Here is a 15,182-nt window from a genome sequence, read left to right as displayed (position 1 = left end):
TGAACCTTGACTGATCAAGAAACTGGCACCATGGCCAGGCACGGTGGCTCAAAACTGTAGTCCCAGCACTTTGGGAGGCGGAGGCAGACAGGTCAAGAAGCCAGGAGTTCGAGGACAGCCTGTCCAACATGGTGAAACCCCACCACCTCTACTAAAAATACAAAAAATTAGCCAGGTGTGGTGGTGGGCGCCTGAAATCCCAGCTACTTGGGTGGTTGAGGCACAAGAATTGCTTGAACCTGGGAGGTGGAGGTTGCAGTGAGCCAAGATCATACCACCGTACTTCAGCCTGGGTGACAGAGTGAGACCCTATCTTAAAAAAAAAAAAAAAAAAAAAAAAAAGAAGAAGAAAAGAAACGGCCAAGACTGGTTCCTAGAAACAGAGGACTTGGAATTGGTTTCCCATCAGTGGGTTTAACACAGTGTTGAGCTCTTTGTCAGTGGGAAATCAGATTCCTGTAATCCAGGGCAGGCCATGGCACTGTGACTAAACAAGTCATCATCTGTGACTGTGGTGACATCTGGGTGCCAGGGCCCACATGGCCACTGTACTGGCCATTGACACAGAAGCCAGGACCAAAGGACTCAGTGTGAGAGCCTCCTGTGAGTATGCTGGGGCCTCTGAGAAAACCACAAGCCCGGGTACGGGACCTGCACTTACAGACAGAGAACCCAACAGCCTCTATGGTAGTCCCCAGAGAATCTATTTCTCGTAGCTACAGGGCAGTTTCCAAAACCAAACACAAAGCATAACTCTGCGGGGTGTGGATGCACAGGCAGAATTGGCGGCATCTCTGGGTTTGATGGGAAAGCCGGGCATGGATCTGGAAGGAGCGGGACCCCGGCACCGGACAGAGGGACGTCTGACTGGACTCAGATGAAGGTGAGATTCCAGATCCGGGAGTTCCTCCGAGCCTCCCATGGCAGTGGGAACGGCTAGCTCTCCAGTGTCTGAGAATCACCTTTCTTTACTCGAAAGCCTAGTGACAGGATGGGGCAGACGCCTAGCGCAGGCCTCTCACCCTCCCAAAGAAAACCCCAGCCGGCCATTGCCGCCCCTTGACCTGTAACTAGGGACAGGTTTCAGCATGCAGCAGGGGACGAAACCACTTATACGCCAAACAAACTGTGAGATCTTGCCATTTCACAGTTGCAGAAACCCAGGAAGTATGTATGGGAACGGTGCTAGTAAGTCAGGACAAAGACGAGAAATTTAACACCCGTTTGGTGGGACTGATTGCTCTGAGCGGTCTCACCAGTAATTGTCTGTTAACATTTTGCAAACGTAGCCGGCAGTGGCTCTAACCGCTCACTTGGTTGACTGCCCGAAGTGCAGGGCACTGCTGAGTCCGTGTTTAATAAGGCTGAGATGCCAGGCTTCTGTGGCACAGTGAACTATACAGAAGGAATCCACAGGCTAAGGGAGACAGGGGCACTGGCACGGATTTGTCAAGTGCCACTTGCACATTCCATACCCAGAGGACACTCCTCCTGGAGCCCCTGAGGAACATACAGGTGAGGGACCCCTTCAATCGGAAAAGTGAACTTGTCACTGCAGCAGCTGTTCCCAATGTAGTATCTTGGGGGACCTACAGCCCCTGCCTGGGCACATACTCCTTTCTCTATACCAATCTACAAGGACCCCCAGACAGAGTCTGCTTTACCTGGCAACAGGACACTTTCACCCACGTGTCTCAAGGCTGCAGCACTCCCGCTCTGTACCTTATTATGGTCTGCAGAGAAGCTGGCCATCTTCACACTGCACATTGCCACACTGGCCCATGCGCTGATGGCAGTGTGGGCTGGACTGGACAGGCAGGAAGTAGCAGAGCTCTAGGTGCCTCTGTGAGATATGTGCAGGGTGAGGGACAGACCCCAGAGAACCAGCGGTCTCACACCCCAGAATGGCCTGAAACACTGGAGACACCCCTCCAATGAGAGCTTCAAGTTGTCACTCCACACTCCACCTGCCACTACAACCACCAGGCAGGTGTTTTGGAGGCAACGTGCACCACATGTGTGTGTGCTACTCTGACACAGGTACTGAGTGACACTAAAAGCTGTTTTCAGAGAGGCCTGGGGCAAGATCAGGCATGTGGCAAGTCCAGGTTGCTCTTCTGTGTAGCCTTAGGATCCAGCAAGGTTGATATCAGGGATGCTGTAGGAAGCCTCCACCAAAAGGAAATTTACAGAGTAGACATTGAGGGTTTTGAGGGAAGATTAACTCCGAAACAACCACGCCTTCTCCTGCAGATGGCTTTCGCTGGGAAACAGTTCTGGCTGATGGCGCCAGGCCCTTGCAGAGACTGAACAAGCTAGCCATGAGACGCAGAGACCATGCAACCTGAGCTCCCCATCGCAAACAAGCAACTACCAGGCCCTCCAGGCCGAATGCTGAGTGTGCACAGCAACCCTCTCTCGCCAGGCAGAGACGGGGCTTGCCCAGGCCTGTGAAGCACACGGACGCTGCACGGGTACATGATGCAGCTGCTCTGCCACTGGTGCCTCCCCTACCTCGATCCACACCCAGACTCGGGGGAGCTCCTTATGAGCCACTGACTGACGGAGAAAAAGCTGGGCTTGGTTTACAGGTGCTTCTCCTGCTGGGCTGGCCGCTGCTGGCACTGCAGAGTGTGGCTCTTGAGGACAGTGGGGATTACATCTCCCAGCAGGCAGACCTCCCAGCTGGACATCTGATTTCCACTTTATCAGGACTGAGATGGCCAGGACATATCTACACGGATCCCCAGGGTGATTCCAGTATTAAACCAGGGGAATCTCATGGAACCCAACCGCAGGGAGTCCAGTCGGCCTCTCAAGAGACTGAAGATGGAAACAGAAAAGCCAAGCCCGAGACTGCTCGTCCCCCCTCATTCTGGCGGCACACCCTCCCATTCTGCTCTCCTCTCGTGGGCTCTGGTCTACTCCTGTCTGCACACACTCTTTCAGCTTCCCTGCAAGTGGCTCGCCTTGGTCCCCAGAGCAGTTATGGCTCTGAGGATGTTGTACCCTCAGAGTAACGTGGTCATTTTGAGTACTGTTCTGCAGCTTACTTTTTTTTTCCTAATAAATGAATATACTCTTGACAAACATTTTCTCCAGTATGCAGTATTCTGTTATATGCCTATGCAAGGATTTATTTAATTTCAGGTTGTTTTGGGTACGTGGCTATTTTCTGTTTGCTTTCTTAGCTCTTGAGGGTGTGTAAGTAACTATTACTGCAGCCTGTGTCTAGAAAATACTCAAATCACCCCCTTGCAAATACATCTTTTACCCTGACTTAACCAATGCCAAACAACTTTCTCCCCCTATTTCCATGGTAATGCATCTCAGCTCCTCTCAAACTCAGAGCCTCACAGGATAAACGGCTTCCCGGAGACGATGCTCACAGCTCCTGTTAATTAGGGAAGTGATATTTACTGGATCGGTGATCTTGGACATCCATAAGGTATCGCATTTTTCATGTATTACTCATTCGATTTTCTTTAGGGTTTAGCCAAAATGAGTAATACGTGGAAAGGTGGGTAAAAGTCAAACCAGCTGTTACTTGTTACTGTCATTTTTTGAGAGTCTTGCTTTGTTGGAGTCTCACTCTGTCATCCAGGCTGGAATGCTGTGGCACGATCTCGGCTCACTGCAGCCTCCGCCTTCTGGGTTGAAGCGATCCTCCCGCCTCAGCCTCCTGAGTAGCTGGGACTACAGGTGCCTGCCACCACACCCAGCTAATAATTTTAATTTTTGTATTCTTAGTAGAGATGGGGTTTCACCATGTTGGCCAGGGTGATCTTGAACTCCTAACCTCAAGTGCTCTGCCCGCCTCGGCCTCCCAAAGTGCTGGGATTACAGGTGTGAGCCACTGTGCCCGGCCTACTGTCACTTATTTTTATGTTGGTAGAAATGCCGGTGGTCAGAAGATCTGGTATTTTACAAAGTAAACCTCCTGGGGGATGGGGGTGAGGCTGAAATAGGCTGAGCCAGTAGTTCCTTTATCTTGGGAATTCAGAACTTCTTGTTATTTTGTTATTGAAACACGTGGTCACAGTTCTCGAGACGGCATCTCTTAAAACGACTGCCTACCATTTTCCCTACTATAAGATTGTATTTGCATGCTTTCCTCTTTGTGTCAAATAATCAGAGAATCTTAGGGTTTTAAAAGTGGCTCTGAAGGTCACCTGGTCCAAAGTGAACTCAGCAAAGACAAAGGATATAAAGCCAATTTGCAAAAATCAATTGTATTTCCATATGTTAACAAGAAACAATTGGAAAATGAAATTAAACGAAAGCAACATCATTTTTGGTCATCCTGTAAGTCCTGGGTGGCAGGCACAGAATACACGTAAGGGGCTCCAGGAACCCGGGGAGCCCTCTGAGGATGCATGGCAGGTGTGGGGCGTGGGAGCAGAAGCAGGCCACACCTGGGGGTTCCTGGGGAGGTCTAAAGGGTCTGGTGGAGCAGGAAGAGCCTGGGAGGATCACCTAAGGCAGGGCTATGGGAGGGGTTGGACACGCTCCAGGGCACCTTTCAGCCGGAGCTCCCGAGGGCTCAGGCTGAGGCCGCCCTTGCAGGGCCCTGGCTGGGTGTCTTCCCCTGCCCCGCTCTTCCTCTGATCCCTTCATGCTTCCTCCTGGGAGTGCATCCTTCATAAACCACTTGCCCGTGAACTCTTGGTTTAGCATTTACTTCTGAGGAACTCGACTGAGGACAATCCTACTTGGAAAATATTTATATAGAAACAATACACTAAACGTATATGCACAGATATGTGGGTAGACACACATTTGATTACATGGAATGTAGTTTGATCACTGTATTGTGTGTAATATTTAGGACTTTTCGTATGTGATTATAAGTTACATTGATATAAAGGAAATTGCAACAAGCATAATTTTAATACCAAAATGTTAAGATTCAAATGTTCTGTGAAAAGAGATTGGTAAGGTTCTTCTCTCAAGAGATTGCCCATTTTAGTGATTGTCTTCTTTTTCACCATTATTATTTCAAATTTATGTATCATATGTTCAACTAAATAACTAAGAAAGACCATGAGGATATACTGAGTGAGGCTATACAGTTTAATAATGAACAGCTTAGGTTCTAACACACATTAGACAGCCCTGTGTTCAAAACCCCATCTTGTACTAGCTCTGTGGATTAGATCCTTAAATTCCACAACAACAACTTGTGGACTAAGCTTGCTTTCTTTCGGTTTTTTTTTTTTTTTTTTTTTTGAGATGGAGTCTCGCTCTGTTGTCAGGCTGGAGTGCAGTGGCATAATCTTGGCTCATTGCAACCTCTGCCTCCCGGGTTCAAGCAATTCTCCTGCCTCAGGGTCCTGAGTAGCTGGGACTACAGGCATGCACCACCACACCCGGTTAATTTTGTATTTTTAGTAGAGATGGGGTTTCATCACGTTAGCCAGGCTGGTCTCCAACTCCCGACCCTCAGGTAATCTGCCAGCCTTGGCCTCCCAAAGTGCTGGGATTACAGGCGTGAGCCATTGCACCTGACCAAAGCTTTCTGACTTAAGTTCTTAAACTCTATAATTTGAGCTTCCCTGTCTTCAGGAAGAAGACAGTAATAGCACATTTCTTATAAGGTTGCCACAGATGTTAAGAATTCAGATAAAACCTCTGCACAGTGCCTGATAGTGCAAAGGACTCAATAAACGTTTGGTGGCATTGCTGGTTTTAAATGACTGCATAAAGCAGTAGCCATCCAAAAGTGAAACAAAAAATTCATGAAAACTGAGTACACTTACTTGTAATGTAGTATCAAAGACGACAAGCTTTGAACTGGTTGGAACGATGTCATAACACTTGTGTGACCTCATGAATCGCATGTAAACACCACTTTCTGAGTCTTCTGCTATAAGAAAAAAAGGCAAAACATCAGTAACAATAAAGAACACCCTCAATCGGATGAAGAGCATATACATAAACCTACCACTAACAGACTTCATGGTGAAATACGAAATGTTTTCCCAGTATGACTCAAGGGCCAGGCAAGGATGCTCACTCTCACTAATTCTATGAACACTGTACTGGAGGTCCCAGATGGGGCAATGAGGCAAGAGAAAAAAATGAAAGGCATACACGTTGAAAAGGAAAAAGCAAAACTGTCTTTACTTGCACACTGTATGATTTTCTATATAGGAAATACCAAAGAATCTAGAAAAAGTTCCTAGATTTAAAAAGAATGAGTTTAGCAGGGTCAGAGAATTAAATACGGGGTTAATAAAACAAAGACAAAGCTAATCGAATGGGGAAAAGTTGGAAGCTTTCCCTTCAAGATCTGGAACAAGGCCGGGTGCGTTGGCTCACACCTGTAATCCCAGAACTTTGGGAGGCTGAGGTGGAAGGGTCGCTTGAGCCCAGGAGTTCGAGACCAGCCTGGGTGGCATAGCAAGACCCAGTTTCCACAAAAATAATAAAATAAAATAAAAATAAAAATAAAGGGGGAAAAAAAAAGACCAGGAACAAGACAAGAATGCCTGCTCTTGCTACTCTGTTCAACGTAGTACTGGAAGTCCTTGTCAGAGCAGTCAGGCAAGGCAAAGAAATAAAAGGCATCCAAATATGGAAACAAGGAAGTTAAACTGTCCCTGTTTGCAGATGACATAATCTTATATATGGAAAACCCTAATGACTCCATCAAGAAACTGTCAAAACTAATAAATTTGGTAAAGTTACAAGATATAAACTCAACATAAAAAATCAGTAGCATTTCTATACACTAATAGACAACTATCTGAAATAGAAATTTTTAAAAATCCCATTTATAATAGCTACAAAAAACCAAAATACTCAGGATTTAATTTAACCCAGGAGGTGAAAGATCTCTACAGTGAAAACTATAAAACACTGATGAAAGAACTGAAGCAGGCCAGGTGTGGTGGCACATGCCTGTAATCGTAGCACTTTGGGAGGCTGAGGTGGGCAGATCACCTGAGATCAGGAGTTTGAGACCAGCCTGGCCAACATGGAGAAACCCTGTCTCTACTAAAAATACAAAAATTAGCTGGGCATGGTGGCACGGGCCTGTAATCCCAGCTTCTCAGGAGGCTGAGGCACGAGAATTGCTTGAATCTGGGAGGCAGAGGTTGTAGTGAGCTGAGATTGCGGCACTGTACTCCAACTTGGGTTACAAAGTGAGACTGTCAAAAAATAAAGGAAGAATTGAAGAAGACACAAATAAATGGGAAGATATCTTCTGTTCATGGATTGGAAGAATATTGTTAAAATGACCATACTACCCACTATGATCTACAGATTCAACACAATGCCTATCAAAATACCAATTTTTCTCAGGACAAGAAAAAAAAAATCCTAATATTTGTATAGAACCACAAAAGACCCCAAATAGCCAAAATAATTTTGAGCAAAAAGAACAAAGGTGAAGATATCACACTACCTGACTTCGAAATATACTACAAAGCTACAATAACCAAAATAGCATGATGCTGGCATAAAAACAGACACACAGACAAAGAGAATCAGAAAGCCCAGAAATAAATCCACACATTACAGTCAAATGATTTTTGACAAAGGTTCCAAGAATACACGCTGGGCAAAGCGTGGTCTCTTCCATAAATGGTGCTGGGAAACTTAGATATCCACATGCAGAAAAATGAAGCTGGACTCCTGTCTCTCATCAGATACAAAAATCAACGGAAAATAGATTAAAGATTGAAAAATCTATGACCCAAACTATGAAACTACTAGAAGAAAACAGGGGAAATGCTTCATGACTTTGGTCTGGGTAAATATTTTATGGATAAAACTTCAAAAGCACATGGAACAAAAGCAAAAATGAACAAATGGGATTATATCAAACTAAAAAGCTTCTATCCTGCAAAGGAAATAATCAACAGAGTGAAGAGACAACCTACAGAATGAGAGAAGATACTGGCAAACTATACATCTGATAAAGAGTTAATATCCAAAATAGATTAGGAATTCAAACAACTCAACAGCAGGAAAACAACAACAACAAAAAAACAAATAATCTGATTAAAAAATGGGCAAAAGAACTGAATAGACATTTCTCAAAGAAGACACAGAAATGGTCAATGGGTATATGAAAAAATGTCCACCATCGCTAGTCACTGGAGAAATGCAAATCAAAACCACAATGAGATATCACCTCACTCCAGTTAGAATGGCTATAATAAACAAAACGAACAAAAGATGAGTGTTGCTGAGGATATGGAGAAAAGGAAGCCCCCCCCCACTTTTTTTTGAACTATTGGTGGGAATGAAATATAAATTAGTATAGCTATTATAGAAAACAGTACAGAGGTTCCTCAAAAAAATAAAAATAGAATTACCCCATGATCCAGCAATCCCACTACTGGGCATACCCAAAGGAAATGAAATCAGAGTGTTAATGACACATCTGCACTGCCATGTTGAGTGCAGCACTATTCACAATAGTCAAGACATGGAATCCACCTAAGTGTCGCCAAAAGATGAACAGATAAAGAAATGTGGTACCCACGCACAACAGAGTACTATTCAACCATAAAAAAGAATGAAATCCTGACATCTGTGACCACAGGATGAACCTAGAGGACACTGTGCTACATGAAATAAACCAGGCATGGAAAGGCAAATACCATCTCATTCATCTGTGGAATCTAAACAAGTTGATCTCACAGGAGTAGAAAGTAGAGAGTGGTTACCAGAGGCTGGGGAGGGAACAGGGTGGTGGTATGAGAGGTTGGTCAGTTACAGTCAGACAGGAGGAATGCATTCTGGTGTTCTATTGCACAGTGTGGTGACTATAGTTAACAATAACGTATTGTATATTTCAAAATAGCTAGAAGGGAGGATTTTGAATGTTCCTGCCACAAATGATACATGTTTTAGGTGACAGATACACTAATTATCCTGATTTTATCAGTACACAATATATACATATATTAAAACATCAAACTGTATCCCATAAATATGTACAACTATGTGTCAACAAAAAATTTAAAAAAATGAAAAAAGTACAATAAAGCAAATGCAAATAGAAAAAAAGGCTACTATATTTGTATCTACTAACTCATTGTTAGCAGACAGAAATTTAAAAAAATTTTAAAGGTATTAATTACATAAATGCTGTATGGAAACACGGACCTACACAGGGAACACAGAGCACTGAAAATGGTAACGATGTGGACAAACATATAAATGCTTTCAAAAATTATTTAAATCTCTCTAAAAGTTAATTGGCAATTTATTTTTTATTTTTATTTTTTTTAAGATGGAGTTTAGCTCTTGTCACCCAAGCTGGAGTGCAGTGGCTCAATCTTGGCTGACTGCAACCTCCGCCTCCAAGGTTCAAGCGATTCTCCTGCCTCAGCCTCCTGAGTAGCTGGGATTACAGGTGCGTGCCACCATGCCTGGCTAATATTTGTATTTTTAGTAGAGATGGGGTTTCACCGCGTTGGCCAGGCTGGTCTTGAACTCCTGACCTCAGGTGGTCTGTATGGCTCGGCCTCCCAAAGTGCTGGGATTACAGGCTTGAGGCATCGCACCTGGCCCTAACAGACAATTTAAACAAAAATAATGACAGTGTATTGTGGGGTTGATAGCACGCTGATAAGGAAAAGGCAACACTGTCCAACCGATCATGGAAATGTAGGAGTCATCCTTGCCATTGTCCTCTTGTCACCCTAACCAATTTATCACGATCCCTTGATTTTGCACCCCAGATCCCTCCAATCCACTCATTTCTCTGCCTCCATGGCCACCCCCCTAGATATCCTAACTTCCTCATCAATCCTTCTGCCCCCGTATCTTCACAGCTGTCCACACTGCATCCAGGAAGATTTTGCCAGATGCAAATATAATCTAATCCAGCTGCTTTAGAATAAAGGCAAAACCCCTGAAGTCACCTACAACAGCAGTCCTTAGAACTGGTTTTGTGGAAGACAATTTTTCCACGGGGGTTGGTAGTGGGTGGTTTCAGGATGAAACTGTTCCACCTCAGATCATCAGGCACCAGATTCTCATCAGGAGCACACAACCTAGATCCCTCATGGGAACAGTTCGCAACCGGGTTTAGGCTCCTATGAGACACTAAAGCTGTCCCTGATCTGAGAGGATGCACAGCTCAGGCCATAATGCTGGCTCACCCACCCCTCGCCTCCGGCTGTGCAGCCCATTTCCTAACAGGCCAGGGAAGAGTGCTGGTTCATGGCCCCAGGATTGGGGACCCCTGACCTATAAGACCTGGGAGGCCTGGCCCCCCCAACCTCCCTGCCTCTTGTACTAAACACTACCGCTTTGTATTTTCTCCAACCCCTATTTTTTTTTCTAGTCCTCCTCCTCTGCTGTCTCTTCCACAAGGCCTGACACTACTGCATCCTCTGTCTGAAATACTTTCTTCATCTCTTTGTGGCCCAGTGAACTCCTTCATTAGACCTTGGCCCAAGGATATGACTGGTGAGTCATGGAACCTGAATTTGAACTTGAAGCCTCTGGATTCCAAAGCTATGTTCTTAGCCAAGCTGATCCCCCTCCTTCCCTCGGCCTGCCACGACCGCTTTCCCTGTTCTGCCGAAATCCTTCCCTATCTTCACGGGTCAGTTCAAATTATACCATCTGCAAGAGACATCTTTGACAGCTCCATTCGGCCCACACCAATCTGTGCATTTTAGGAAGATCTGAACTACTTGGGAAATATCTGAGAAGAAAAAATTGTATTGTATGAACTAATTAGCAAAACAAGTGCTAAACAAGTGATACTACCCAAGCTCCTTGGCTGTGGAAAGGAGCCCTACAATTCTGTGTATTTCCTACTGTGGACATCCATGCAGCTGGTTTGCCAATTTCATGACAAATGATGTGGACCACTCCCAAGTCTATTTTCATTCGGACCTCTCTTTGGGATATCACAATGTATAATGCAGAGTTTTGTCACTGCAACTGCCTCCTGCATATTTCCCTCTCAAATGCCTCCCTCCTGATGAGGAATAAAGTCCAGATGCCTCCGCGTTTTGTTTATGAATCTCCACGTCTGGCTTCTCCGCAGCCTTATTTCCCACCTCCTGGTTTCATGTCTAGGCAAACGGGCTCCCTCTCAGTCTCCTGTAGCCTTTGACCTCTCCCTTGTTCACTCATGTTACCTTAAACATCCTCCTCCTTGACTTTTCCTTGTTCAATTTCAACCCAGCCTCAACTGACATCTTTTCTCACAAAAGAAGTGAACATCTGAGTGCTCATTATGGACCAGGTACCGCAATAAATCACCTCACTTAACTGATGTAACAACCTAAAGGAATACGGCTTCATGTTTTTTATTTTACCTCTGAGCAAACTGAGGCTAGGACAAGCTGTGTCACAAGGCCCAAATCAGACAGTGAAGAAGTGACCCAAGCGGGATTTGAAGCTCTGTCCCAGCCTCCAGTAGCTCCTTATTAAGCTCACTTTCCTGACTCAGTGGTGCACTCATCTGAGCGCACCTGGGGAGGACCTGTGTCCTGGGTCCTGTCCTGGGGTTACTCACAGGGGGACACAATGACCGGTTCTCCACCCTCAAAGCTTATGCATCAGCCCAGGGTGAGCACTGGATCACCTGAGATCACACAGGTGGGTCACCAGCCCTGACCTGGAAAGAGTAAGGAAATCTAAAATGACTTCTTCCCCTGAACGCTAATGGCATCGTGCTTCTGCCTCATCAGTTATCGCCTTCTATCTCGTTAACAGTGACTGTGTATTTCTAATATTTTTTCCTTCCTGGGTGATAATTTATTTGAATGATCAGTATCTTACTCAAGTAATCCATAAATTAATTCAGTCTATAAATCTTTATTGCATATTGTCTTAGTTTACATTCCTCCCAAAGCTGATCCCAAGACCAGGGAAAGTTAGGGGAGAAAAACTCAAAAGAAAGGGTGCCCAGTAAGCAGGTTACACCTTCATGACCCTGGAGTGAAGCTACGAGGGAGGATGCTCTGAGGCTGTACAGACCTCAGAGCTGTCTCAGGGGAGGACCCCTCCTGCCCTGCCTGGGTTCCAGGTAATTCCTGGGACGTGACCCCTGGCATTTCTACCCACAAGCCCAGTTGCCAAAGAATGTCCTGGGGCACAGATGTTGAAATATGAGAACTTGGGTGTGACAGGAGGATTCTGGTGAGGCACCCGCGGCATCCACTGTGCGAGAGGCGGGGATGCCACAGGGAAGACAACCACCACAACCCTTGTCCTCACAGACACTGCAAACCAATGGAGGGGACACTGACTGTCATCACACTGCCACCAGCACTACCAAGGACAAGCTCGGCGTTCGTGAATGAATAGCAGCGGCTGTCAGGGAGGGAACGGATGGACGGATGATTCCCATATTTCTCAAAACACTGATAGACTAGACAGTGAGGGCCCTGCTAAAGAAAGGCCTGAAACAGCAAGCTCTCATCAGAGCGGCGCAGACAGCTCTGGTCTGGGTCCGCCATCGCCGCTAAGGATGACGCGCCTCACGCAGCCGCATGCGCAGTCTCCTCATGCCAACTGAGTGCGGGATTTGTGCAATACAAAAACCAAAGATCAGGGCAGTCAAGCATACATTCAACCAGTATTTAAGTTACAAATTGCCTGCCAAATCTATCATCCTAAAATTCAAAAGCAAGAAATCAAGAGGGACGCTAAGTATAGTAAAATGTAACAAACCATCTCCCAGAAAGGAAACCTCTGAAGATATTTTGTTCATTAATTAAATCAAGAATTTTCATAAAAGAGGTACACAGATTATAGACATATTATACATGTTATTACTATATGAATATGTGAAATAAAAATGGAAAATAAAATAGGGCAGGAATGTTCAAACTTACAGAATTTTTGAAAACTTAAGTTTAGTGTTAGATTATATTTTTAGTATATCATTTTAATGTATTGATTTCTCAATTATTTCAATTCACATTGTATTTTGAATAAATATATGTTCCAGATTTACAAAAAAGTTGCAAAGCTGGAACAGTTCCTATATACTCCATATCAGGCTCCTCCAAGTTTATCATCTTACATTATTGATACGGTTTGGCTTTGTGTCCCCAGCCAAATCTCATTTTGAATTGTAGTTCCCATAATCCCCACGTGCCAAGGGCAGGACCTAATGGGAGGTGATTGGATCACGAGGGCAGTTTCCTCCATGCTGTTCTTGTGATAGTGCCTGAGTTTTCAGATCTGAGGGCTTTATAAGGCCGTTTTCTCTGCCCTTGCTCTCTGTTACCTGCTCCACGAAAGACATGCCTCTTCCCGTTCCGCCATGATTGCAAGTTTCCTAAGGCCCCTCTAGCCATGCAGAACTGGGAGTCAATTAAACCTCTTTCCTTCACAAATTATCCACCCAGTCTCAGGTAGTCCATTTAAAGCAGTGTGAGAACTAACTAACACAGGGTTTCCCCCAATCTTTGGGTTACGCAGTTTCGCTCTCATCATCACGTAGAGGAACACGCTCCACCCTCTTCACACACGGAGGGACACGCTCCATTCTCGACACACGCTCCGTCCTCACCACGCAGGGAGGGACACGCTCCGGCCCCACCACGCAGGAAGGGACACGCTCCGAGCTCCTCACGCAGGGAGGGACACGCTCCGACCTCCTCACGCACGGAGGGACACGCCCCCACCTCATCACGCAGGAAGGGACACGCTACGGCCGCATCACACGCGGAGGGACACGTCCGACCTCATCACACGCGGAGGCACACGCTCCTTCCTCATCATCACAGGGAGCGACACACTCCATCCTCATCATCATATTGAGGGTACACATGCCTTCTCATCCCATCCTATCTAGGGTATCTAAAATCAACATTACTCATCACCTTAATCACCTGAGTGAAGTCATATTTGTCAGGTTTCTCCAAGTAGAGGTACTCTTTCTCTCCTTCTTTATGTACAGTAACCTTTTTAAGGTCACTAGGACCCCTCACTTAATGGCCAGGAGTTACGCGCTACCTCCTTGTTTAAAATAATTATGTACAGGAGAGTTATTTATTCATTTATCTGATCATTTATTCATGTCAGTGTAGATTCATGGATATTTATTTCAAACCCTGAGTTATAATCCAATCCTAGGTTAGGAGTGGTCAGAGGCTGTGCCCCAGCCAGTTAGGCACCCACCTGTGGCTGACAGACCTGTGGGTGGCTTGTGGAGCCATCTCCTAGTTAAGACAGTTTCCAAGCCTGCTGTGGCTTGGACTTTCTAGCAGGTCCTCCAGCACTGCCTTCACACACAGGCAGCCCCCTAGTTGGCTGGGGAGCTGTGGGAGTGCGGCTTGGGGCTTCCTGCGTGGGCTTCCTCCGTCATCCAAGGAGGTGTAGAGAGCTGGGCTCTTGTACCTGTCCTGCATGCACACAGCCTCCAGAGCAGCTGGAAGTGTGTTCCCCCATCATCAACATCTTGCATTAGCATGGTGCAGCAGTTACAGTTAACCAACCAAGAAAATAATAATGAATGTGTCCAGGCACAGTGGCTCCCACCTGTAATTCCAACACTTTGGGAGGCCGAGGCAGGAGGAGTCCTTGAGGCTAGGAGTTTTGAGACCAGCCTGGGCAACACAGTGAGACCCCATTTCTACAAAACATAAAAAAAATTAGCCAGGTGTGGTGGTGCACACCTATGGCCCCAGCCTACTCAGGAGGCTGAAGTGGGAGGGTCTCTTGAGCCAGGAGGCTAAGGCTGCAGTGAGCTGTGACTGTGCCACTGCCCTCCAGCCTGGGTGACAGAGCAAGACTCTGTCACACACACAAACACAAAATAAAACCAACAATGTATTAACAGAAGTCTCCACATTATTCAGATTTCCTTATTTTTTCCTTAATGTCCTGTGTCTGTCCCAGGATCCTGTCCAGGATTCCACATGATAGTTGGGAGCATCTCCTCGGGCTCCTCCTGGCTGCCACGGTTTCTCAGACTCTCCTTGTTGTGATGGCCTTGGAAGTTTTGAAGTTCTGATCAGGTACTTTGGAGGATGCCCATTGGCTGGAAGAGGTCTCATGCTTTTCTCAAGATTAGAACCTCTGTAACTGGGTTCCAGGTTTGGGGAAGGATCTACAACATTTTTTAAAAATATAAAGCACTTGACTAAAGTAAAATTCATTCATTAATTTATTTATTTTGGAGACAGGGTCTCGCTCTGTCACCCAGGCTGGAGTGCAGTGGCACAATCTCAGCTCATTGCAACCTC

The 15,182-nt window shown here is 45.7% G+C and overlaps 1 protein-coding gene across 2 annotated transcripts in view; it reads right to left on the bottom strand.

Moving 5' to 3' along the window:
- The window catches only part of PRKAG2 (protein kinase, AMP-activated, gamma 2 non-catalytic subunit), a 340,427-nt gene that overhangs the window by 35,608 nt on the left and 289,637 nt on the right, over window positions 1–15,182 (bottom strand). For both annotated transcript variants that reach the window (XM_011984322.1, XM_011984323.1), the window contains one exon: window positions 5,760–5,863. In XM_011984322.1, coding sequence (XP_011839712.1) covers window positions 5,760–5,863 — 104 coding nt within the window. The remainder of the gene's footprint in view (window positions 1–5,759; window positions 5,864–15,182) is intronic.

Source organism: Mandrillus leucophaeus, unplaced genomic scaffold (genome assembly GCF_000951045.1).
Source record: "Mandrillus leucophaeus isolate KB7577 unplaced genomic scaffold, Mleu.le_1.0 Scaffold266, whole genome shotgun sequence".
In the NCBI taxonomy this organism is placed as follows: Eukaryota; Metazoa; Chordata; class Mammalia; order Primates; family Cercopithecidae; genus Mandrillus; species Mandrillus leucophaeus.
The sequence above is the reverse complement of the archived record's forward strand: the minus strand, read 5'-3'. Positions and strand labels throughout refer to the sequence as shown.